Source organism: Triturus cristatus, chromosome 6 (genome assembly GCF_964204655.1).
Source record: "Triturus cristatus chromosome 6, aTriCri1.1, whole genome shotgun sequence".
NCBI lineage: Eukaryota > Metazoa > Chordata > Amphibia > Caudata > Salamandridae > Triturus > Triturus cristatus.
Window position 1 is genome coordinate 1,049,726,671 of NC_140589.1, and position 24,590 is coordinate 1,049,751,260.

General features: G+C 47.8%; 1 protein-coding gene across 1 annotated transcript in view; it reads left to right on the plus strand.

Annotated features, from left to right (window-relative positions):
* Positions 1-24,590, plus strand: part of MTCL3 (MTCL family member 3) — a 427,396-nt gene that overhangs the window by 357,231 nt on the left and 45,575 nt on the right. The window contains exon 7 of the mRNA XM_085611860.1: positions 8,642-8,913. Within this exon, the coding sequence (XP_085467986.1) occupies positions 8,642-8,752 (111 nt within the window). The 3' untranslated portion in view covers positions 8,753-8,913. The remainder of the gene's footprint in view (positions 1-8,641; positions 8,914-24,590) is intronic.

Here is a 24,590-nt window from a genome sequence, read left to right on the forward strand (position 1 = left end):
TATGCTTGCATCTATGCATGAACTCGTTATTAGGTCTTGCCTAGAGATGCAGCGCATGCGCTGCACGCCTTGGCGAGACCTATTGTTGTCGGTTTCTTGGCTGAAGGGGGACAGGAGATGTGCATGCGTAAAGACAGGAGATGTGAACGTGTGCACATTGCCAGTCCCTCCCTGTCTCCTACTCGCTGTGCCAGCATGGAATGCTCTGGGACTGGAAGTTTCTTCCTTCAAGCTTGCGTGTTTGTGGGTGTTATCGCAATCCGTTCCCTCCTGTGACACGGTCCAAAATGAAATATTGTCCGGGCAGGAGTACGTCTATAAGGAGGGTGGAAACGGAGAAAAGACTCACCCAAAATTGTTTGCGATGCGGAATGGGTTTCTGTAATTGAGAGGGATTTGCGCATGCGTAAATGTACGTTACCTATATCTGTTTCCAAAAATACCCATATACGCATGTGAGAACGTTGAGATTTACAAAGAATTCCACAACTGGCCTTGCGAAAGTGTGATTGTCATCATGGTTTCCCGGCAGTCCTCTGCCAATTCTAAAATGTCGGAAATTTACTCCTGGGTGACTTTTCTTCAGAATCGACCCTATATCTGTAGCAACCAGGTCAGCAGAGCCGTTGTAGAGCCAGAGAACCAGGTCAGTAGAGCTTCTCTAGAGCCAGAGAACCAGGTCAGCAGAGCTTCTCTAGAGCCAGAGAACCAGGTCAGCAGAGTCGCTGTAAAGCCAGAGAACCAGGTCAGCAGAGCTGCTTCAAAGCCAAAGAACCAGGTCAGCAGACTCGCTGTAGAGCCAGAGAACCAGGTCAGCAGAGCTGCTTCAAAGCCAAAGAACCAGGTCAGCAGAGCTGCTCTAAAGCCAGAGGACCAGGTCAGCAGAGCTGCTTCAAAGTCAGAGAACCAGGTCAGCAGAGCTGCTTCAAAGCCAGAGAACCAGGGCAGCAGAGCTGCAGTAGAGCCAGAGGAACCAAGTCAGCAGAGCTGTTTTAGACGGAGAGAACCAGGTCAGCAGAGCTGCTTTAGAGCCAGAGAACCATGCTGATTTAAGAGCCAGAGAACCAGGTCTGCAGAGCTGCTCTAGAGCCAGAGAACCAGGTCAGCAGAGCTGCTTCAAAGCCAGAGAACCAGGTCAGCAAAGCTGCTGTAGAGCCAGAGAAACCAGGTCAGCAGAGCTGCTTTAGAGCCAGAGAACCAGGTCAGCAGAGCTGCTTTAGAGCTAGAGACCCAGGTCAGCAGAGCTGCTCTAGAGCCAGAGAACCAGGTCAGCAGAGCTGCTTTAGAGCCAGAGAACCAGGTTAGCAGAGCTGCTGTAGAGCCAGAGAACCAGGTCAGCAGAGCCGTTGTAGAGCTAGAGAACTAGGTTAGCAGAGCTGCTGTAGAGCCAGAGAACCAGGTCAGCAGAGTCGTTTTAGAGCTAGAGAACTAGGTCAACAGAGCCGCTGTAGAGCCAGAGAATCAGGTCAGCAGAGCTGCTGTAGAGCCAGAAAACCAGGCCAGCAGAGCTGCTTTAGAGCCAGAGAACCAGTTCAGCAGAGCTGCTGTATAGCCAGAGAACCAGGTCAGCAGAACTGCTTTAGAGCCAGAGAACCAAGTCGGCAGAGCTGCTGTAGAGTCAGAAAACCAGGTCAGCAGAGTCGCTGTAGAGCCAGAGATCCAGGCCAGCAGAGTCGCTGTAGAGCCAGAGAACCAGGTCAGCAGAGCCGCTGTAGAGCCAGAGAACCAGGTCAGCAGAGTCGCCCTAGAGCCAGAGAACCAGGTCAGCAGAGCCGCCAGAGAACCAGGTCAGCAGAGCGGCCCTAGAGCCAGAGAACCAGGTCAGCAGAGCTGCTTTAGAGCCAGAGAACCAGGTCAACAGAGCCGCTGTAGAGCCAGAGAACCCGATCAGCAGAGCTGCTGTAGAGCCAGAGAACCAGGTCAGCAGAGTTGCTATAGAGCCTGAGAACCAGGTCAGCAGTGCTGCTTTAGAGCCAGAGAACCAGTTCAACAGAGCCACCGTAGATTCAGAGAACCTGGTCAGCAGAGCTGCTGTAGAGCCAGAGAATCAGGTCAGCAAAGCTGTTGTAGAGCCAGAGAACCAGGTCAGCAGAGCTACTCTAGAGCCAGAGAACCAGGTCAGCAGAGCTGCTGTAGAGCCAGAGATCCAGGTCAGCAGAGATGCTTTAGAGCCAGAGAACCGGGTCAGCAGAGCTGCTTTAGAGTCAGAGAACCAGGTCAGCAGAGCCGCTGTACAGCCAGAAAACCATGTCAGCAGAGATGCTTTAGAGCCAGAGAACCAGGTCAGCAGAGCTGCTCTAGAGCCTGAAAACCTGGTCAGCAGAGCCGTTGTAGAGCCAGAAAACCAGGTCAGCAGAGCCGCTATAGAGCCAAAGAACCAGGTCAGCAGAGCTGTTGTACAGCCTGAGAACCAGGTCAGCAAAGCTGCTCTAGAGCCAGAGAACCAGGTCAGCAGAGCTGCTGTAGAGCCAGAGAAACCAGGTCAGCAGAGCTGCTGTAGAGCCAGAGAAACCAGGTCAGCAGAGCTGCATTAGAGCCAGAGAGCCAGGTCAGCAGAGCTGCTCTAGAGCCAGAGAACCAGATCAGCAGAGCTGCTTCAAAGCCAGAGAACCTGGTCAGCAGATCTGCTCACCTAAGAACTAGGTCAGCAGAGCTGCTCTAGAGCCAGAGAACCAAGTCAGCAGAGCTGCTTTAGAGACAGAGAACCAGGTTAGCAGAGCTGCTGTAGAGCCAGAGAACCAGGTCAGCAGAGCCGTTGTAGAGCTAGAGAACCAGGTCAGCAGAGCTGCTCTAGAGCCAGAGAACCAGGTCAACAGAGCCGCTGTAGAGCCAGAGAACCAGGTCAGCAGAGCTTCTTTAGAGCCAGAGAATCAGGTCAGCAGAGCCGTTGTAGAGCCCGAGAACCAGGTCAGCAGAGCTGCTTTAGAGCCAGAGATCAAGGTCAGCAGAGCCGCTGTAGAGCCAGAGAACCAGGTCAGCAGAGCTGCTGTAGAGCCAGATATTCAGGTCAGCAAAGCTGTTGTAGAGCCAAAGAACTAGGTCAGCAGAGCTGCTCTAGAGCCAAAGAACTAGGTCAGCAGAGCTGCTTTAGAGCCAGAGAACCAAGTCAGCAGAGCTGCTTTAGAGCTAGAGACCCAGGTCAGCAGAGCTGCTCTAGAGCCAGAGAACCAGGTCAGCAGAGCTGCTTTAGAGCCAGAGAACCAGGTTAGCAGAGCTGCTGTAGAGCCAGAGAACCAGGTCAGCAGAGCCGTTGTAGAGCTAGAGAACTAGGTTAGCAGAGCTGCTGTAGAGCCAGAGAACCAGGTCAGCAGAGTCGTTTTAGAGCTAGAGAACTAGGTCAACAGAGCCGCTGTAGAGCCAGAGAATCAGGTCAGCAGAGCTGCTGTAGAGCCAGAAAACCAGGCCAGCAGAGCTGCTTTAGTGCCAGAGAACCAGTTCAGCAGAGCTGCTGTATAGCCAGAGAACCAGGTCAGCAGAACTGCTTTAGAGCCAGAGAACCAAGTCGGCAGAGCTGCTGTAGAGTCAGAGAACCAGGTCAGCAGAGTCGCTGTAGAGCCAGAGATCCAGGCCAGCAGAGTCGCTGTAGAGCCAGAGAACCAGGTCAGCAGAGCCGCTGTAGAGCCAGAGAACCAGGTCAGCAGAGTCGCCCTAGAGCCAGAGAACCAGGTCAGCAGAGCCGCCAGAGAACCAGGTCAGCAGAGCGGCCCTAGAGCCAGAGAACCAGGTCAGCAGAGCCGTTGTAGAGCTAGAGAACCAGGTCAGCAGAGCTGCTCTAGAGCCAGAGAACCAGGTCAACAGAGCCGCTGTAGAGCCAGAGAACCAGGTCAGCAGAGCTTCTTTAGAGCCAGAGAATCAGGTCAGCAGAGCCGTTGTAGAGCCCGAGAACCAGGTCAGCAGAGCTGCTTTAGAGCCAGAGATCAAGGTCAGCAGAGCCGCTGTAGAGCCAGAGAACCAGGTCAGCAGAGCTGCTGTAGAGCCAGATATTCAGGTCAGCAAAGCTGTTGTAGAGCCAAAGAACTAGGTCAGCAGAGCTGCTCTAGAGCCAAAGAACTAGGTCAGCAGAGCTGCTTTAGAGCCAGAGAACCAAGTCAGCAGAGCTGCTTTAGAGCTAGAGACCCAGGTCAGCAGAGCTGCTCTAGAGCCAGAGAACCAGGTCAGCAGAGCTGCTTTAGAGCCAGAGAACCAGGTTAGCAGAGCTGCTGTAGAGCCAGAGAACCAGGTCAGCAGAGCCGTTGTAGAGCTAGAGAACTAGGTTAGCAGAGCTGCTGTAGAGCCAGAGAACCAGGTCAGCAGAGTCGTTTTAGAGCTAGAGAACTAGGTCAACAGAGCCGCTGTAGAGCCAGAGAATCAGGTCAGCAGAGCTGCTGTAGAGCCAGAAAACCAGGCCAGCAGAGCTGCTTTAGTGCCAGAGAACCAGTTCAGCAGAGCTGCTGTATAGCCAGAGAACCAGGTCAGCAGAACTGCTTTAGAGCCAGAGAACCAAGTCGGCAGAGCTGCTGTAGAGTCAGAGAACCAGGTCAGCAGAGTCGCTGTAGAGCCAGAGATCCAGGCCAGCAGAGTCGCTGTAGAGCCAGAGAACCAGGTCAGCAGAGCCGCTGTAGAGCCAGAGAACCAGGTCAGCAGAGTCGCCCTAGAGCCAGAGAACCAGGTCAGCAGAGCCGCCAGAGAACCAGGTCAGCAGAGCGGCCCTAGAGCCAGAGAACCAGGTCAACAGAGCCGCTGTAGAGCCAGAGAACCCGGTCAGCAGAGCTGCTGTAGAGCCAGAGAACCAGGTCAGCAGAGTTGCTATAGAGCCTGAGAACCAGGTCAGCAGTGCTGCTTTAGAGCCAGAGAACCAGTTCAACAGAGCCACCGTAGATTCAGAGAACCTGGTCAGCAGAGCTGCTGTAGAGCCAGAGAATCAGGTCAGCAAAGCTGTTGTAGAGCCAGAGAACCAGGTCAACAGAGCTGCTCTAGAGCCAGAGAACCAGGTCAGCAGAGCTGCTCTAGAGCCAGAGAACCAGGTCAGCAGAGCTGCTGTAGAGCCAGAGATCCAGGTCAGCAGAGATGCTTTAGAGCCAGAGAACCGGGTCAGCAGAGCTGCTTTAGAGCCAGAGAACCAGGTCAGCAGAGCCGCTGTACAGCCAGAAAACCATGTCAGCAGAGATGCTTTAGAGCCAGAGAACCAGGTCAGCAGAGCTGCTCTAGAGCCTCAAAACCTGGTCAGCAGAGCCGTTGTAGAGCCAGAAAACCAGGTCAGCAGAGCCGCTATAGAGCCAAAGAACCAGGTCAGCAGAGCTGTTGTACAGCCTGAGAACCAGGTCAGCAAAGCTGCTCTAGAGCCAGAAAACCAGGTCAGCAGAGCCGCTATAGAGCCAAAGAACCAGGTCAGCAGAGCTGTTGTACAGCCTGAGAACCAGGTCAGCAAAGCTGCTCTAGAGCCAGAGAACCAGGTCAGCAGAGCTGCTGTAGAGCCAGAGAAACCAGGTCAGCAGAGCTGCTGTAGAGCCAGAGAAACCAGGTCAGCAGAGCTGCATTAGAGCCAGAGAGCCAGGTCAGCAGAGCTGCTCTAGAGCCAGAGAACCAGATCAGCAGAGCTGCTTCAAAGCCAGAGAACCTGGTCAGCAGATCTGCTCACCTAAGAACTAGGTCAGCAGAGCTGCTCTAGAGCCAAAGAACCAGGTCAGCAGAGCTGTTGTACAGCCTGAGAACCAGGTCAGCAAAGCTGCTCTAGAGCCAGAGAACCAGGTCAGCAGAGCTGCTGTAGAGCCAGAGAAACCAGGTCAGCAGAGCTGCTGTAGAGCCAGAGAAACCAGGTCAGCAGAGCTGCATTAGAGCCAGAGAGCCAGGTCAGCAGAGCTGCTCTAGAGCCAGAGAACCAGATCAGCAGAGCTGCTTCAAAGCCAGAGAACCTGGTCAGCAGATCTGCTCACCTAAGAACTAGGTCAGCAGAGCTGCTCTAGAGCCAGAGAACCAAGTCAGCAGAGCTGCTTTAGAGACAGAGAACCAGGTTAGCAGAGCTGCTGTAGAGCCAGAGAACCAGGTCAGCAGAGCCGTTGTAGAGCTAGAGAACCAGGTCAGCAGAGCCGCAGTAGAGCCAGAGAACCAGGTCAGCAGAGCTTCTTTAGAGCCAGAGAATCAGGTCAGCAGAGCCGTTGTAGAGCCCGAGAACCAGGTCAGCAGAGCTGCTTTAGAGCCAGAGATCAAGGTCAGCAGAGCCGCTGTAGAGCCAGAGAACCAGGTCAGCAGAGCTGCTGTAGAGCCAGATATTCAGGTCAGCAAAGCTGTTGTAGAGCCAAAGAACTAGGTCAGCAGAGCTGCTCTAGAGCCAAAGAACTAGGTCAGCAGAGCTGCTGTAGAGCCAGAGAGCCAGGTCAACAGAGCCGCTCTAGAGCCAGAGAACCAGGCCAACAGAGCTGCTTTAGAGCCAGAGAACCAGGTCAGCAGAGCCGCTGTATAGTCAGAGCACCAAGTCAGCAGAGCTGCTGTAGAGTCAGAGAACCAGGCCAGCAGAGTCGCTGTAGAGCCAGAGAACCAGGCCAGCAGAGTTGCTGTAGAGCCAGAGAACCAGGTTAGCAGAGCCACTGTAGAGCCAGAGAACCAGGTCAGCAAAGCCTCCCTAGAGCCAGAGAACCAGGTCAGCAGAGCCGCCCTAGAGCCAGAGAACCAGGTCAGCAGAGCCGCCCTAGAGCCAGAGAACCAGGTCAGCAGAGCCGCCCTAGAGCCAGAGAACCAAGTCAACAGAGCCGCTGTAGAGCCAGAGAACCCGGTCAGCAGATTTTCTATAGAGCCTGAGAACCAGGTCAGCAGAGCTGCTTTAGAGCCAGAGAACCCGGTCAGCAGAGCTGCTGTAGAGCCAGAGAACCAGGTCAGCAGAGCCGCTATAGAGCCAGGGATCTTTAAAGCATTCTGCCAATGACATTGGGGCTTATTTACAAGCCCCTTGCGCTGCCGCTGCGTCACTTTTTCCCACACAAAAAGTGAAGCACCGGCGGTGCAAGGGACTTGTAAATAAGCCCCATTGTGCCCATTCGAACGCAATAAAACAGTAACCTTCACACCACGGAAAAGGTGAAATAAAGCACCAGTTTCTAAAGTTATTGCTCTTTCCACAGTTACTGGTAACTTAAGTCTCCTGCCTGAGGTCTACTACATTTATTGTAATTTAAAACTTCAGGTATCAAAAGGCAAAGTTGTGTGAGCTATTGGCCTTACACTGGCTAAACAACTGCCTCCTACCATAGGACTGTTACGAGTGTCTACAAATTTAAGATTGTATTTTGAGAAGTACATGATGCACCTCATGCCTGCAACTTAAAACAAGCATTTGCAATGCAATAGGGCTGGCATTACTAAAGTTTGATCTATTGGTGTTGCAAATTATAATGTTTTTTAGTTTTTATATTTATTTGTTAGAAATATTCCAGCAGTAGCATAAGTAATGAAATAAAATCCACGTAGACCACCAGTACCACCACCACTAACACCACCAGAACCACCACCACCAGTGCCAATACTACCACCACAACAACCACCACAAGTACCATAACCACCACTACAATTATTACTATTACCACTCTGTGGTGATAGTAATAGTGGTAGTTATTGTACTGGTGGAAAATTACTATTATAAATTACAATATCTGTTAATTTTTCAAAAGGCATTGCCATTTACAATACCAATAGCTCTAAAACTCGCAGTTACGAGACCTATTGCATTGTAAATGCTTGTTTTTGCTAATCCACGTGCATCTCCCCTAGTTTCATGCATACATTACCTACATTTCTCATACAGATGTATGCTGTTTATAAAAACAGAAGAGTTTGCTCACATATCCTGTGCAAGTCCGACTGTAAATTTGAAAACCCTTTATGTTTCTTGTCCAGAAAATGCAGAAGTGTCTTTTTTCCAGTGGGGACAGAGTTTCATTTTTGGAGAAAAAGTATTAAAAAATATGCACTTTTGTTTGCTCTACTTGCCCAGGTGCATTTGCTTGCTTAAACCAGATTGAATCAGGAGTACTTTATTATCCAGAAAAATAGGCCATCAACTTCTGTTTTGTGAATCATCAAACCTCGTTTGACCTTTGCTGCTTACTGTGCGTAGAATGACATTTTATTGCCTGCCCTTTGTCAGTCCGTGGATACTTCCCTGGCTGTGATATTTTTTTCTATATTTTAAGCGTGTCTGCCTTACACCCCTATAGCATGTATTTGATTCATAAATTCGAGAAAAAATGGAAGTACTCATAAAGTACCTAACTTAAACAGTAATATTGCACACAGGTAGGTTAACCTTCTGTATTATTTAAATAACTTATTAAAAAATGTTTTGGCTTCCCACTAGAATGAAGTCACATTTGGTCAAAACACAATCATTTTGGTGTGCAGTATATTGTACTGTTTTACATTAAATAACACACGTGCCAAACGTGAAATAACTGCATTCTGAGTAAATGAATTATAGAAATCCGGCAAGGAATGTTGATTTATTTCTATTCCTCTTCATTGTGAAGTTGCCAAAGTCCTGTAGCTCCTCTGATTAGATCACATGTTCATTAAGCTGACATTTCCCATGGTTAGTTTCTCGCTGCTTTAACTTGACTTGTTTGGCTTGACTGCACAAATATAACTCTTTCTGTCTTTGTATTTACCTTCCCAGATGTTCCAGCCTATCATTTTACTTATTCTCATCCTTGTGTTATTTTCCTCCCTTTCTTACACTACCATCTTTAAACTTGTCTTCCTTTTCACATTGTTTTTTGTACTGTAATCATTTCCTCATTTACCATTCACCGTAGTGTTATTTTCAGTTTGTTTCATTTTGTCCGCTTACCAAGATAAGAAGTACAGAATATATATTTACTGCGATTGAAAACACTGAAGACTACTATTTATATGAGAAACGGATGCGCCTTGTGATGTTCTGTTCTGGTAAGCTTTTTCCTTAATTTTTGTAAATGTCTACCTTGAGTTAATGAAAGCATTGCACTGTTTTTTATATGATGCCACTTACCTTTATTATAAATAAAAACTGCCTGTTGATCAGTGATTTGCTTTGTTGCATTTAGTGCTTATGGACTGTCACACCGTTTATAAACCCTCGTTCTGAGTCAATTCAATTTCTTCCTGGTATTCCTTGTGCAGGTCTCTCCTACAGTTACCATTAACAGGTAGACCGATAACTCCGGGAATGGAGAAGATACTCCTAAATATGGGATTTATGGGAATAAAATGCAGATATGTGTGTTTCTGATCTCGTGTTTTTGCCTCATATCTTACCCAGAGTTCTTGGCAGCTTCCAAATGCCGTAGGCCCTGGATGAAACATCACATTTCACAATCCCGATCAGACCAGTAATTCCTGTGTCCAGCCCCATCAGGATTACTAGGGGCGCTTAGAATAAGCGCCATGATTTAGAATTCTGAAATATCTGTATATACATCTTTGTATTTTCTTCTTACTTCTTTTGAAGTTACTGCTTTTCTTGGTTGGGAAATGCCCTGATCCTAGGCTTCAGCACTTCAAGCATGGACCCCACTTTAGACCAGATATTACCACCAGTGGAGAACTACTTGATGGGAAAGGAGCCGCACTTACTGTGATACCTATTACCACATCAAATAAAAAAGTGACAAAGCAGAGCTATTCGGGCCCAAGACACAATGGAGGGTGCAATGCTGAAAGATTACTTTGCTACCAATTCCCAAACTGTGCACATTCTCTGAAAACCACGCAAATACTTATCCAGACCTAATAGCATGTGACACTCAGACCCAGAAACTCAGTGGGAGATGTTGCATTGCCTTACTCATTAAGCGACTAAGCGGCCTACGCCATAACCAGGGCTGTTGATATGTGTGCTCTGCCTACAGGACACGAGAGGGACATGAGATGCCCCAGAAGCAATACAAACTGATGACAAGCACTGTCTTTGCAAAATCAAGCACAAAAAAAAAAAAACGATTGCACTGGGGTATGAACCCCCACAATCTAGACAGAATGCCCCATTACTAAGGGTATGCTTTTTTAACACCTGAATGGTCACTGCGAGTCTGACGGGGAGAGGTACCTTTATTGATAACTTAGCTAGACGTTTTAAAGAGTCTATTTAAAAGTTTATCACATTGAGTGAATGCTTCATTTTACTATGTACAATTGTCTCATTTTACCCTAACCCTCAGAAGGAACTTGTCACCCTTTCATTTTCCAAAAAGGGATCCTCATGAAAACAAGACACTTTTATTGTTTCGGGGAAAACACTCCAGAACACACAGTAGTGTATATTCTTACTCCCACTTGCACTACTGTCTTCCGACTCTGAGGAGAGAACCGCAGGCTACATTGCCGAATGAAGGGTACCCTCATTTATTTAATTTCAGCAATATACACTATATGAAAACGTACAAGTGCTATATTGCTAATATGAGCTTGAGAATCTATTGGCCAAATGTACAGAGGTTCCCGCTGGTTACGCATGATATAGCTATTAGGCACACGTGTTCATTGCGCTCTGTGGCACGTACTATATCCAGTCACACTTCAAGAAAATAAGCTATCAAAGTATTGAAGCCATCTCTTTAGTTGTGTCTGGTGGCTTAGTGGACTAATGCACCCACTGTAGGGGCCTGTGCTTAACCTCATGGCCACAGGTGAAAATCCTAGCAGGTCCACTCAGCATTTCATCCTTCTGAGGTTGACAGAATGAGTACTGTTGGGTAATAATAAACATCTGTTATTCAGAGACAAAATACCCTTCTGGGCGAACGCGTGCTTTACAACTGCATGTTACGTTAGTTCGTTATGAAGGAAAGAATGATCATCAGCTCCACAATGACCAGACTGGATTCTAAAAAATCAGATGCACCTTCAGAAATCAAATCCATGATTTACAACATTTCCTCATTCCATATACGACAGGAATAGATGGAGAAAAGGATCAATTCAGTGAATTAAATAACTGGATGAATATTGAGATTGTGAGCAAGAAATCAGGTGCCTTAAATGAAAAGTCACAGATTTGCAAGACCATTCGCACCTCGTGTTATTGTTCTGGCCTTTAGCTCTGTCTACTGCCAACATAAGCTAAAGTAATAGACTTTAAACAATCGCACACATGGTTATAATCGAAAATCTGTGCAAACTTAAAATCATTAGCAGGAGGGATGTTAATGGACAGAAGACATTAGAATTCAACTACCATTAAAATGCATCAGGTTACAATAAACTAAGAATGACGAAACCATGGTTGGTATCAATAAACTCTAAAAGAATGAGAGGTATTTAGTGTGCTGTAAATTAGATATTATCGTAAGCATGAGGAAAACAGCAGGAATATGAATAAAAAACACTATCATTGTACAATGTAGTTCTATAAAAACATGGGAAGTGATCTGAACTGAATAAACAACAACATTATGTTCCTGTAAATGGGTCACAAATAATAATATAACATAATATAACAATATAACATCGTAGTGGAGAAGTGTAGCTCACTGGTTAGAGGAGGCATACCCTGAAGCAGAGGTCAGACCCGGGACCAGGGTTCAATTCCCGACGCGGCAGGGTCCGGAACCCAATTGTCCACGGACTCGATAATTCTCGCTTCGGTGCCCACTTAAGCACGAGTTCACACTATGCAGCTCTGGGCAACAAGCTTGCTTAATCTCCACAACGGCCCCCCCCCGCGGCGGGATGCCTGGCTTTCACCTTGGGGATACCCAGTACGGGTTATCTCACAGGGAAAAACCAGGACGGGTTCCCAATGCAAGCGCCAAGATGCCCAAGGGTAAGTTGAGCGCTATATAAGAACACACATAATAATAATAATAATATAGCAATATAACAAATTATGAAAAGCCTGTTGGGACATTGTTGTTTTGGCCTTTTGTTTTATCACATTGGTAAGAAGAGTCAGTGCCATGACATTGTTGGCTTCTCATGAGCTAAGTTTAGATAAAAGTGTGGGGAAAAGAGGTGATGTAAAGTGGAGTTAAGTACTGGTTTAAAGCCACCTGCTGCCTACTAAGACCACGATTAGGAGTGTGATGCTATTTACCAAAGCCTATGGAACGGTAAATACTACACAAAAGTCTGAGGCTTTCAATATGTGAAAATGATGTATGGACATGCAGCTTGGTAGGCTACTAAATTGTATTCGGTATTCTCAGTGATTTTAAGTCACTGAACTGTGTCAAAAGACACAGGAATAGCTAAGAAATACTACTGACCCCAAATCTAGCTTAAACTGACCCCAAAACAGCTTTATTCTTGCTGTACAAATACCACGCACATAAATATATACACACATCCAGAAGGCACCTCTTACACATGCGAGATGTATCCCGAAGCAAACACCACTACCAATAGAGAACATGCTTAGACTGAAGGAATCGGTAACCAAGCTGAAGCTGATATGCTGCCCGTTTCAGTTTTTCTGCCACACCCACATGCAACATGTTGTCCAGCACTAAATGTTTCAAAGATGTACATACCTGAATTGTAGAGTCCAGTCAGTCATTTGGTTAATCAATCATGATCCTTGTAGAGCACTAAACATTACAGAAAAGGCAACAGATTGCTGAATAGCTCTAGTCTTTAATACAAGAGCTTCAAGAATTTCCGGAAAATCTCATATTTTCAGGGAACCTATTCCAGAAAGATTCACCCTCCATCCTTCCTTCTCACACTTTTCTGTGGTATGAGCAGCCTTATAGCAGATGATGCCAATGGAGTGTTTGACAAAAAATTCCATTGTCTGGAATTCCAGGGGCCTTATTACAACTATGGTGCACTTTCCTTTTTTGCCCCACGGCGTACCTTTCAAAAGGTGAACCCTGAGCAAACAAGAAAATTGCGCCGTATCAGAATAAATGCACTTCCCTGCGGGTAGCGCAAGATCCCCTTACAAGCAGGTGCAGTGAGCGACTGCGCACCCGCCTGCAGGGGGCTATCTGAGGGGTCCACGGGACCAGAAGTCTGCCTTTAGGAGGCGCACTGAAAGCACCCGTTATGCCCCCGGGGCACTTCTGTGATACAGGCCCTGGGAGCACAGTCAAATCAACAGAGCACATATTCAACAAAGTACTTTATAAATCTTATTCAACCTATTGTTTGGTTTGCTAGGCAGCCAATTAGTGTCGTGGAGTTAGTGGCTTAAGAACACAAAATTGCCACTAACCTCGGAAGGAAGCCGTCGGGAGCGATGGAGCGTGGCTTATCCCCCCTCGACCCTGAGGCGCAGACCCTCACAGAGCAATAACCACACTGCTGCGCGGGAAAGCCCCCCCGGGGAAAAGGGAAGTGGAGAAAATAATAAAATGCTGCTGGGCGGTGAGGTATCTCTGGTCCTGCGTCTACGATGGGATCTGTGGCCCGGCAGAGGAACCTCCCAGGGAAGAACTACAGAGGGGAGACAAGCGACAGAGAGGTGAATACGCGCTTCCCACCCCCTCTCTACTCAAGTTCTCAAGGTTACGTTTCTTACCCCAACAGCAAACGATACTTACTAGACACAGTAGCAGCAAACTAAGGCACTTCGGTAAAGTCAAACAAAAGGGTTCTTCAATGATGGCGCAAGGGTTGAGCGCGAGAATGCACTTTAGAAATTGGCAGAAATAGAGGCAGTCAATCTCCCCCACACTGTTACGTCACAGTTAGGGTTGATTATACCTCTTCAGGGCGCACAGAGCTGTTAACGGGTACAAGGACTTGGTAATACATGGGGCAGCACGCTTCCGGGCATAGGTGAGCGTCTCAAGTGCATGGAGTCTTCGAGGAGCGAAGCGAACGGGGTGAAGCAAGTCAGAGCTTGTCTGTGTACTAACCAGTGTTCTAGCGCAGGGCAAAGTGAACAGGGGTGAAGCAATCCAACGCTTGTCCGTGCACCAACCAGAGTTCTAGCGCATGGCAAAGCGAACAGGGGTGAATCAGGGAATCGCTTGGTAGTGCACTACTCACAAATCTTAATCCGGAGGGGAGTCTCGGCGTGGACGCATCGGAGGTTGCTTAATTCCTGGTCTCTATGCAGCGATGTCTCCGTCCACAGTGGTGCGGTCTGCGTTCCGTGTTTGGTCGCTACAGGTCTTCCGCCTCTAGGCTTTGTTGTATGCGCGTATCCAGCGGGGAATACCATCCGCTACAAGTGCGTGCAAAAAAGGATTGTCAAGCCCTGTTCCCTGGAAAAGGGAAGGGCTTTATCGTAGTCCGGCGGAACAGCCGGGAACTACTTCCGGGTCGTCGTCTGTGGGCATGCTGGGATTTGAAGTGCCCGGTGCTTGTGAATACTACGGCCTCCCCTTACGCGCCCTGCATACCGGACCGCGCGCTGAATCCGAGAAGCGCCGGGGGGATGATGTATGGTGCGCGCCTCGCCCTGGCCTTCTACTGCGTAAACCGCGACAGAGCCCCCTCGTAAGGACTGCCGTCTCGGCGGTCGACCTGGCTTTCCAGGATTTCGAGCATGAAATCGTGTAACTAGAAAAGGGCAGTATAGGTTACTAGCAGGTTCCCAGGTTCGGTCTTCCACCCCGTATCCTACCCAATCTACCAGGTACTGCACAAGCCCTCTGACTAATCGGGAGTCCAGTACTGCTCGTACTTCGTATTCTTCCTGTCCGTCTATTTCAATAGGGGCAGGTCGAGAGGGAAGTCTCATGGAACCAGGACACCTTTTAAGTAAAGATACATGAAATACGGGATGTATATGCCAGGCTTGGGGGAGTAACAGTTTTAGAGCGACTGGGTTAATGACTTCATCCACTTTGTACGGCCCTATGTATTTGGGTGAAAACTTTCCCCGTCCCTTCAGATGTAGGTTTTTTGTGGACAGCCACACCCAGTCTCCTACTTGATATAGAGGTTCAGGATTTCTTTTCTTATCTGCGAAGCGCTTGTGGGCGTCTTGAGCTTTCTGTAGTTGTTTCTTTGCTTCTTTCAGCACGATTCGAAGATGAGCATGATGTTCTTGAATAGTAGGATGTTTGGAAACCACGGGCCAGTCGAAGGGAAGCATATTTGGCTGAAACCCTGAAAGACAGAAGAAGGGTGAACAACCCAAAGTGGCATGTTCAGCGTTGTTGTATGTGAACTTAAAGGGTACCATTCGGATGAGTTTTTTAGAATAGAAGGCGACTGGGTGGATTTGCCCTGTGGTAGGATGCCGTTGCGACAATACCCCTCCCAAGGCATGTTGTGAGGCATCTGTTTCCAGGATGAAGGGCAAGCGAGAATCTGGATGACACAGGATGGGAGCGTGGGTGAACCTATGCTTCAATTCCTCAAATACTTGGTCCGCTTCTTCGTTCCACAAGAAGGGAGTATTCTTTCGTAAAAGACGGGTTATGGGGTGGATAACCTTGGAGAAATCTTTAATGAACCTTCTATAATAGTTGCCGAAACCAAGGAAGCTCTGCACTGATTTCACATTGAGAGGTGCCCTCCATTGAGTTATTGCTGAGACCTTTGCCATATCCATCTGAAAGCCTCGGGCGTTAATGACTTATCCCAAGAAGGCGACTTCTTGCACATGAAAAAGACATTTCTCCAGCTTGGCGTAGAGAGAGTGTTGTTGAAGGCGTTCCAACACGGTTCTCACATGGGTGATGTGCTCCGAGAGGTTTGTGGAATAGATGAGAATATCGTCGATATAGACGATGCATATGGAGTCCAGTAATCCGCGCAGCACCTCGTCCATAAAGAACTGGAACGCTGCTGGTGCGTTGCACAGTCCGAGAGCATCACTTGGTACTCGAACAACCCATACTTAGTTCGAAAAGCGGTTTTCCATTTGTCTCCTGTTCTAACTCGTACCAAGTGATATGCCCCTCGGAGATCCAGTTTGGTGTAGACTTGAGCCACCTTCAATTGATCAAGTAACACTGGTATCAAAGGTTACGGGTACCTGTTTTTTACGGTAATTTTGTTGAGGGCGCTATAATCTATACACGTTCTCAACTCGTCACAATCCTTTTTAGTGATAAAAAGAGTGGGGACGAGGCGGGGGATGACGAGTGTCGTATGAATCCTGATGCTAGGTTTTCGTCCAAGTATTTCTTGAGATACAGGTTTTCGGGTTCAGTAAGGGCGTAGACTCGGCTACAGGGGATGTCTGCTCCTGGTAGTAAATCAATGCGGCAATCGTATGGCCGATGGGGTGGTAGTTGGGTTGCCTTTTGTTTATCAAAGACTGTCTGAAATGACAGGTATTCTTCTGGAAGCTGTGTAGAACAACAAAGATCGATGGCTTCCACCCCAGACGCTAGGTACTCGGCTTGAGTATGGAGAGTAGTCTCTTGGGACGTGGAATGTTTAGTGCAATGGGCTCTGCAGAACTCAGAGGACAAGGAAATAGTACGAAGAGCCCATCGTATAACAGGGTCGTGCAGCGTCAGCCATGGCATTCTCAAGATCAGACGAAAATGAGGGGCGTCAATGAGATCGAAGCTTATGGTTTCGTAATGCTCTTCGGTAATCTTCATCTCCAGGGGAATGGTCTGGTATCGGACGGGTCCCGAAGTCAGCGCCTTCCCATCTACCGCCCTTACCAGGGTAGGAGTCGTTTTCTGGACATAGGGGACTCCTATATTCTTTGCGTATTGCTGATCCATGAAATTTCCCGGGGCTCCTGAATCGAGCAGAGCGGGTACTCGTACGGGCGAGTCTGATGTTACCCAAAGTGTGACGTCCACGTTCAGGTGGGCCACAGAGGGCTGGATGGTGTTAGCCAAGACAAAAGGGATCTTAAGCGCTTCAGAACCCAAGACGGAGATTCCGTCCTGACTTGGGTTTAGGAGTTTTCCGCTTCCTGTTGAGTGGCCGCTTGAGTCTTGAGAATGGGCCCCCTCTCTGAGCCTTTGGTTCTGGCCCGACACTCTCTTATAAAGTGTCCCCCTTTTCCACAGTATAAGCATAGTTTCTGTTGTCTTCGTTTTTCTCTTTCTTCTGGGGTCAACGGACCTCTGAGTCCGCCAATTTGCATAGGTTCTGACCCGTCTGTTCCCTTGGGGCGTTCGTCAACAGACGGTCGGAGTCGAGGTAAGACAAAACTGGGTTCTCCTCTGCTTTTATCCCCTTTTCTCTCTTGCAACCTATGGTCCAGTTGTACTGTCAGCTCAATTAGTTCTTCACATGTTGGCGGAAGCTGGACAACTTGAGAAAGAACGTCCTTTAATTCTCCCCAAGGTCCCTGATAGAATAACGAGGTACGCTTTTCTTGTGGCCAGGTTGTTTCCACCAGGAGCCGGTTAAAGGTCGTTATATATGTAAGGAGGTCCTGTGACCCTTGTCGTAATGTCATAAGTTCTCGATCCAAAGAAAGCAGTTGAGTTTTTCTATCGAACAGTTTTCTCAGTTCCCCACAGAAGTCTTGGAAATTGTGAAGCACGGGATTGTTTCTTTCCATTAAGGGTATTGTCCAGTTTGATGCGTTGCCTCCCATATAGGACATCATAAACGACGTTTTGGATGCGTCTTCTTGGAACACTGCTGATTTTCACAGAAAATGGAGTCTGCATTGGTGTAAGAAGGTTTCGAACTTTTTGGGATCCCCATAGAAACGTTCTGGGGGGGCTAAAGGAATTCCGGGGTTCTGTATCACATGGACCGTTGGGATGAGGCTGGTAGTCGATGAAGAGGCTGCTGGGGTTGAAAATATACCTGTTCCTTTGGGCCCTTCACCTTGGGATGAGACGGGTGGTGGTAATGTCCAGTCTTTAATATAGGAGCCTCTCCCTGTGGTTACGGGGGTACTGGTTCTTGAGAGCCCTGCTACTTCCCTACGTAGGGTTCCCATTTCGTTCCTAAGCTCTTGGGTCTCTCTACGGGAGGTCTGTACTTCTTGCTGGAGAGCATTTATGCTTTCCAGCAGTGAGGACATGACCGCTGCGGTGTCCATCGCTCAGGCCGGCTCGTTCCTTGGGCTTGACAATCTGATGATGTATGGTGCGCGCCTCGCCCTGGCCTTCTACTGCGTAAACCGCGACAATTAGGTTGTGAAGCAGCTTTGAGCTCTGGTCCCATTAGAGACATCATAGCACATATATTCTACTACCTGTCAAATGAAAGGGGAATTTTCGCAGAACTCTTATGCAGAATCAACATTTGGATAAACATCGATCCTTTTGAGACACTTTATGTCCAGCATTCAGATAAGAACATGGTAATATGTGTCTGTAGATACACAATCTGTCAATATTCTTGTAATCTACTATTGGGCTCAGACATTTGCAGCTTGTTTGTCTTCAAAGAAGTCTTTTGAGTCACAAGATATTGTGGCTCCTCCTCTCTGTGGCAATGTGCATGGTTATCGGCTGCATTGCTAGATTGTATTTCTCAACCGTTGACCTTGGACGGGTTTGGCTGAACCTCCAGTTTTCTATGCCTTTTTGGCATCTTAACAACTGAGGAACCAAAACATTTTTTTGAAGAAGCGACAGATTCTAATGAATCTCCATAAAGACATTGCCATCTCGACATCCAGCAGTAGGGAAGTCACCCACAGACCATCTGCCTTGGGGTGGGCCCAATCACCTTCCACTCCTGAGAATGTGCCTTCAGGAGTGGTAGTTCAGATTCCATTCCTATAGTGCCCTCAGTGCAACGTGAAATAGTCATCACCATCAGGTGTGTAAGCTGTGTCTTTCTCCTGAGCAGAACGAGAAAGACTGTCTGCATTTTAAATAAAAAAGACTCTGAGGTATCAAAGAGATCAACGCCTCACTAGCAACATAGAGATAGCGGCCGAGGCAGAGTTCTCAGGAGAATAGTGACCAGTCAGCACAAATACACCCTAAAGGACCCCAGCAGGTGCTACAGACATGCCCTGTATGGGGCAGCAGGGCAGCCCCTTGGCTACTCAACACACATGTTTTGGTGCTCCACAACCAGCTGGTTTCAGTCAACATAGAGAGGGGGTTTCAGAGCCAAGAAAGTACAAGTCGACTGCTGATCCTGATCAGCCTGCCAAAAGAACAAGCACAGCACCAAGAAACAACACTTGAAGCCAAAGACTCCAGGTCAAAGCCACTCAACGCCAACAAAGCCTTTGAAGCCGAAATCCTCAGTGCCGAAAACTCCGTCACCGAAGGAAAAGGTACAGATAAAAGAACACACTGGTTCCAAGGAACTATCTGCATTAAGAAGAAACCCAGTGGCGAAAAAATAATCAGGGTAACTACTGGGCTACTGAGGAACTGGAAGGTCTATCCTTGAGAAGTTGCAGTAAGTCCTGGGCAAAATTCTAAAGGACAATCGTTATTAACCCTCAGACTGGAAGACTCACCACCAAAGAGAAGGCTTTAGTTGGAGGAGCCTACCATATTGCCACCAAAAAAATTTGTGGCACACAATGGCACCCGTTCAACACCTCTACCGCCATTTCAGACTTATTCACTACAAATTTCACAACACTGTTCACCAAAGTCTCCCACATGGCCTACCTACTTGCAGTCAGACACATGAAGTCTAAACCAATATTTTCCTGCAGAAGTCTTCTGAGACCTCATGTACCACCCCCATGATCATGACAACCCTTGGGAGGATTATGATGTCGACCCTCAAGACGACACTGACCTAAAAATGGTACCTATTGAGCCCTCCCTGCCTGATGACACTACGAATTACAATAGTGTCATCCCAACGAGCTGCAACATATCATAAAGTAGATCTGCATATAACACCTGCGGATGATGACTTTATGGTAGAGACTGTTCGAGGCATATGTGGCTGCAGATACGCATGCTTTGCATACTGCCACCATTTAGAGTTGGGTACAAATATGTGCAGTTTGTTTTTCTTCAAAGAAGTGTTTTGAGTCATGAGGTAGAGTGACTCCTCCTTTTGGGAATACTGTGCATGGGCATTGTCTCTATCTTAGATTGTTTTCTTTCCACTGTCGGGTTCAGTCGTGTGCTCCTTCTCTCCTGCTCGAGACCACTTCGGACTACTTTCGCTTTGTAATTTCTCACCTGCACCCTCGTCTATACTGGTCTCGAACGGAGTATCACCCTCCGCGTTTTGAGCGAAGAAAACCATCTTCCATCGGTCCGACGCGCTTCGATCATGGCCTGCTCGGCCTCGCCCTTGGGGGCTTCGCTTCTTTTCATTCGGCTTCATCAATGATGTCCTGCTGATGCAACAGACTCCCTTTCCATTTCTGCCCGAAGTACCATTCCAGTTACTCGCGGACCGGCAAACATCAGGTCTGCAATCTCTGCCTATCCCCTGACCACCGGGAAGAAGACTGTGAGGCCTGCAAATCGTTTGTCAAAGAAAACTCTTCGGGATCAAAGAGAATGCCACAGAGAAATGCAGCAACGTGACTTCCATGAGGAATCCGACATCTTGGCTGAAGATGTTGTACATTAGGAAGAAAATATCTTTGAGGCATCCGCTGGAGAAGAAGAGGTCTCCAACAAGGGCTCCGTTTAGATATCAACACCGATCTTACTCCTGGCCATCGTACCGTGAATACAGACAACCCAGTCTTCCCACCTAAAAAACATTTGGGGTTGATTGAGCAGTAAGCTCCCCGGCCACCATGGGCAACAGGCCATGGTCGGCACCGAAAATCAGATTCATACGTTCGGCATTCTGGGTCGGCTCCGAAACGCTTGCTGAAATCCTCCACCTCAGCACTGATCTGACCATGTTCAGCTCCGGGCTCTCCGGCACCTACCACTTCAGCACCAAAACATATCTCGGCATTCAAAACTCCAAAAATGGCACATAAGGACTTGGGCTCCTCTGTGATGCTAATCCTCAATATGATGAAGGAGAAGCTTGACGCCAAGTAAAAACAGATACATATTCACCCCACTGGGTGTATTCTGGCTAAAGAAGTGGTCCCAGCACCAGCTTCACATCCATACAAGCAACAACTCGCCTTTGGATAAGAAATTGGTCAGCCTGTGCCACCTAAGAAAACAAAGACTGATGAAGCAACCAGTCCTTTATTTCCTCCTTCTCCACCTCCTCGATTACCCTCTAGCCCCCTCCTCTACATCTTCATCTTCATCCTCTCCTCCACATCCACAGGGTGATCCACTTGATATCACCCCTCAAGGGTCCCCACAGGGAGAGCAAAACACAGAAGATTATATATTTGACGCATCACAGGCACCAGACCCATGTTCAGGATGTGACATGAACCCTCCAGAAGACACGGATCCACAACTATACCTGGCTAGACCATCACCTCCTGATGACATCACCTCCTACCAGGAGCTTATTAGGAGGGCTGCCACATACCATCAGGGACCCTTACATAAGAAATCCTTAGATTAGGATAACCTCTTTGAGACCCTCTCCACTACACATATGGGGACCCAATATCTCCCTATGCTTAAGGGTATGCTTAGTCATACTTGTGCCATTTTTAAAGTCCCTGCGTAAGCACACATCATTACTACCAGGGTTGTTAAGAAATATAACGCTCATCCTCAGACCCAATTTACGTTAAGAGGGAAGATTCCACCAGATTCTCTAGTGGTTTCCAATGCAAGGAAAAGTGCCAACTTACAAGCACAGAGTGACTCACCCCCTCCTGATAATGAAAGTAAACTTATCGACGCATCAGGCAAAAGAGCGGCTGCACAATCTTCCTACCACTGGCACATTGCTAATACACAAAGACTCCTCACAAGAAGTGCCCTCCTCAAATGGAGGAACTTCAGCACCTTCAAGAAGAGTACAAAAAGAGAGGGCAAGAGATAGTGGCTGAGGGCAAGCTCATCTCTAATACTCTAGTCAGATGCGCCTTTGAATCCGCAGATACTGCAGCACGGGGCATTTAAACCAGTTTCCTATTGCCCTGCTGTGCTTGGCAGCACGTATCTGGTTTTAAGCCAGAAGTCCAGCAATCCTTTCTCAATGTCGCATTCAACAAGGAACATCTCTTTGGCCCTCAAGTTAATGAGGAATAAGAGAAAATGAAAAAGGATACAAAGGTCGCCAAATCTATGGGCACACTTCAAACCCCAAATCCCTGTGGCTCCTTTTGCCACTCCCCATATAGAGTTGGTGCCATAACAACAGCATCTGAAGCCACTTCCTCGTACCACTGCGGCCAGAGTCACCCTTCTTCTCAGTGAGGATAATTCAGAGGCACATACAGGGAAAATAATGCAAAGGGTAGAGGCAATGGTGCCTCACCTTGTGGCGCTGCCCCTGCCACCAAACAGTGACTCCCTTCTCCTTCCCCGATCACACAACACCTGTCAAGGGACGATTACAAAGCTTTCTTCACAATCGGCTGTCCATAGTATCGGACCAATGGGTGTTGAACATTATCTAGCATGGCTGTTGTTCAGAGCTCATCAACACATCTCCAAACATTCTAACTTGCTCTCACAAGATCTCTCTGGAACTCCAAATACTGCTCACACAGGAAGCCAAGCCCTTCTCCTTAACGGATCAATTGTACCTGTCCCTCTACAGCACCAGGGGTTAGGAGTATACTCACTCTACTTCCTAATCCCCAAAAAGGACAGACCTCTATTGCCTGTATCAGATCTAAGGACATTACATCCCGTCAGAGCATTTTCATATGGTCACTCCATCTTCTGCAACAACGCGCCTTTCTCTCACCCTCGACTTGAAAGATGCCTACTTCCATATTCCAATACATCCTGCTCATCACAAATATTTAAGATTTGTCATTGTAGGTAAGTATTATCAATTCAACGTCTTCCCATTTGAAGTGACTACAGCACCTCGCATGTTCACCAAGTGCCTAGCAGTGGTAACAGCGCACTTACACAGACAAAATATCCATGTCTTACCATTTCTGGACAACTGCCTCATCAAAGCCATTACTCTGTCTATATGCCTACAGCACACTCAGGACACTATAGATGTACTCCATCAACTAGGCTTCACCATCAATTTAAAAAAATCGCATCTTCAGCTTTTTCAATCCAGCCATATCTAGGAGCTATCCTGAACACACAGTGGGGACTAGCTTAGCCCAATGTAGCCAGGATCCAGACCTTCCAGACACTGCAACCACATTTCCAACCCAACCAACAACTGACTGTCAGAACTGCCATGCGTCACCTTGGGATGATGGCAACATGCATCGCCATAGTACCACATGCATGGCTGCACGTGTCCACTTCAGGAATGTTTAGCACAACAATGGTCTCAGTCACAGGGTCACTTGGAAGAGCTTGTGTTGGTAGACAGCCGCACTCATCGCTCTCTGCAGTGGTGGTACACATACAACCTGACAAAAGGGTTGCTTTTCATTGATCCTGTTCCCCAAATCAGCCTGACAAACGGTTGCATGATTCACAGGCTGGGGTGCTCACTTACAAAATCTCACAATTCAGGGTCTCTGGAACACCAAACACCAGGGTCTCCACATCAACTACCTAGAGCTTCAAGCTGTTCACCTAGCATTGAAAGCGTAGCTACACTACCTGATCGGCAAAGTTGTCCTAGTTCAGACGGATAATATGGCAACCATGTACTATGTACAAAAACAGGGGGACACACACTCTCTCCAGTTTTCATGCCTATCTCATACCATTTAGCCTTGGGCTCTACATCACAACATTCATCTCTTAGTGGAACACCTTCCGGGAACAGACAACGACTTTGCCGACCTCCTCCGCAGAATGCGGCAACAAGTTCACAAGTGGGAACTCCACCCCAAAGTCCTCCTCCTCTAGTACACAGATAGATGATCCCACACATAGATCTGTTCGCCACTGCAAACAACACAAAATGCCCAAGCTTCGACTCCAGATACCCACACCCGCTATCCAAGGGTCATGCTCTATGGATGAATTGGTCAGGGTTATTTGCCTAAGCTTTTCCACCTCTTCCTTGTCTTCCGTTTCTGGTTCAGAAATGCAGCCAAATATCCCTCACACTAATACTAGTAGCCCCCACATGGGAAAGACCTCTATGGTTCACAGCACTACTCGACCTATTAGTAGCATCGCACGAGAAGTTTCCCCTCAAGCCGGATGTTCTCACTCAAAACGATGGAGAAATCAGGCACCTAAACCCCAAGGAACTGAGGGCCAGATGTACGACCAACAATTTTGCGAGTCGCAAATTGCGTCGCAATAGCGACTCCCAATTTGCGAGTCGCAGAAGGGATGTACAAAAGTGTCAGAGACACTGTTTGCGATTCACAATAGGGTCGCAAATTGCGAGGCTCATGAATATTAATAAGCCTCGCAATTTGCGAGCCCATTGGGAATGACAGGCCCTCCCAGGGATGGTGGCCTGCTGGGCTCAGCAGACCACCATGTCTGGGACTGTTATAATTAAAGCAGCTTTTTTTTTAAATGCAGCCCGTTTTCCTTAAAGTAAAACGGGATGCATTTTAAAACAATATGAAAAGTTTTAGTTTTAGTTTTAGTTTTTAAGGGCAGGTGGTGGTCCCCGGGACCACTGCCTACCCTTAAAAAATATTTTCAGAGCCTGTCACAAAGGGCAAGGGGTCCCCTGGGGACCCCTTCTCATTTTCGACTCCATTAACACACTCTTGAAGAGGGTGGTAATTTGCAAGTGTTTTGCGACCACAACTGCGGTTGCAAAACATTGGTACATGGCTTTGCGGTTGCTATTAGGAAGGGAACGCCCCTTCTTAATAGCGAGTC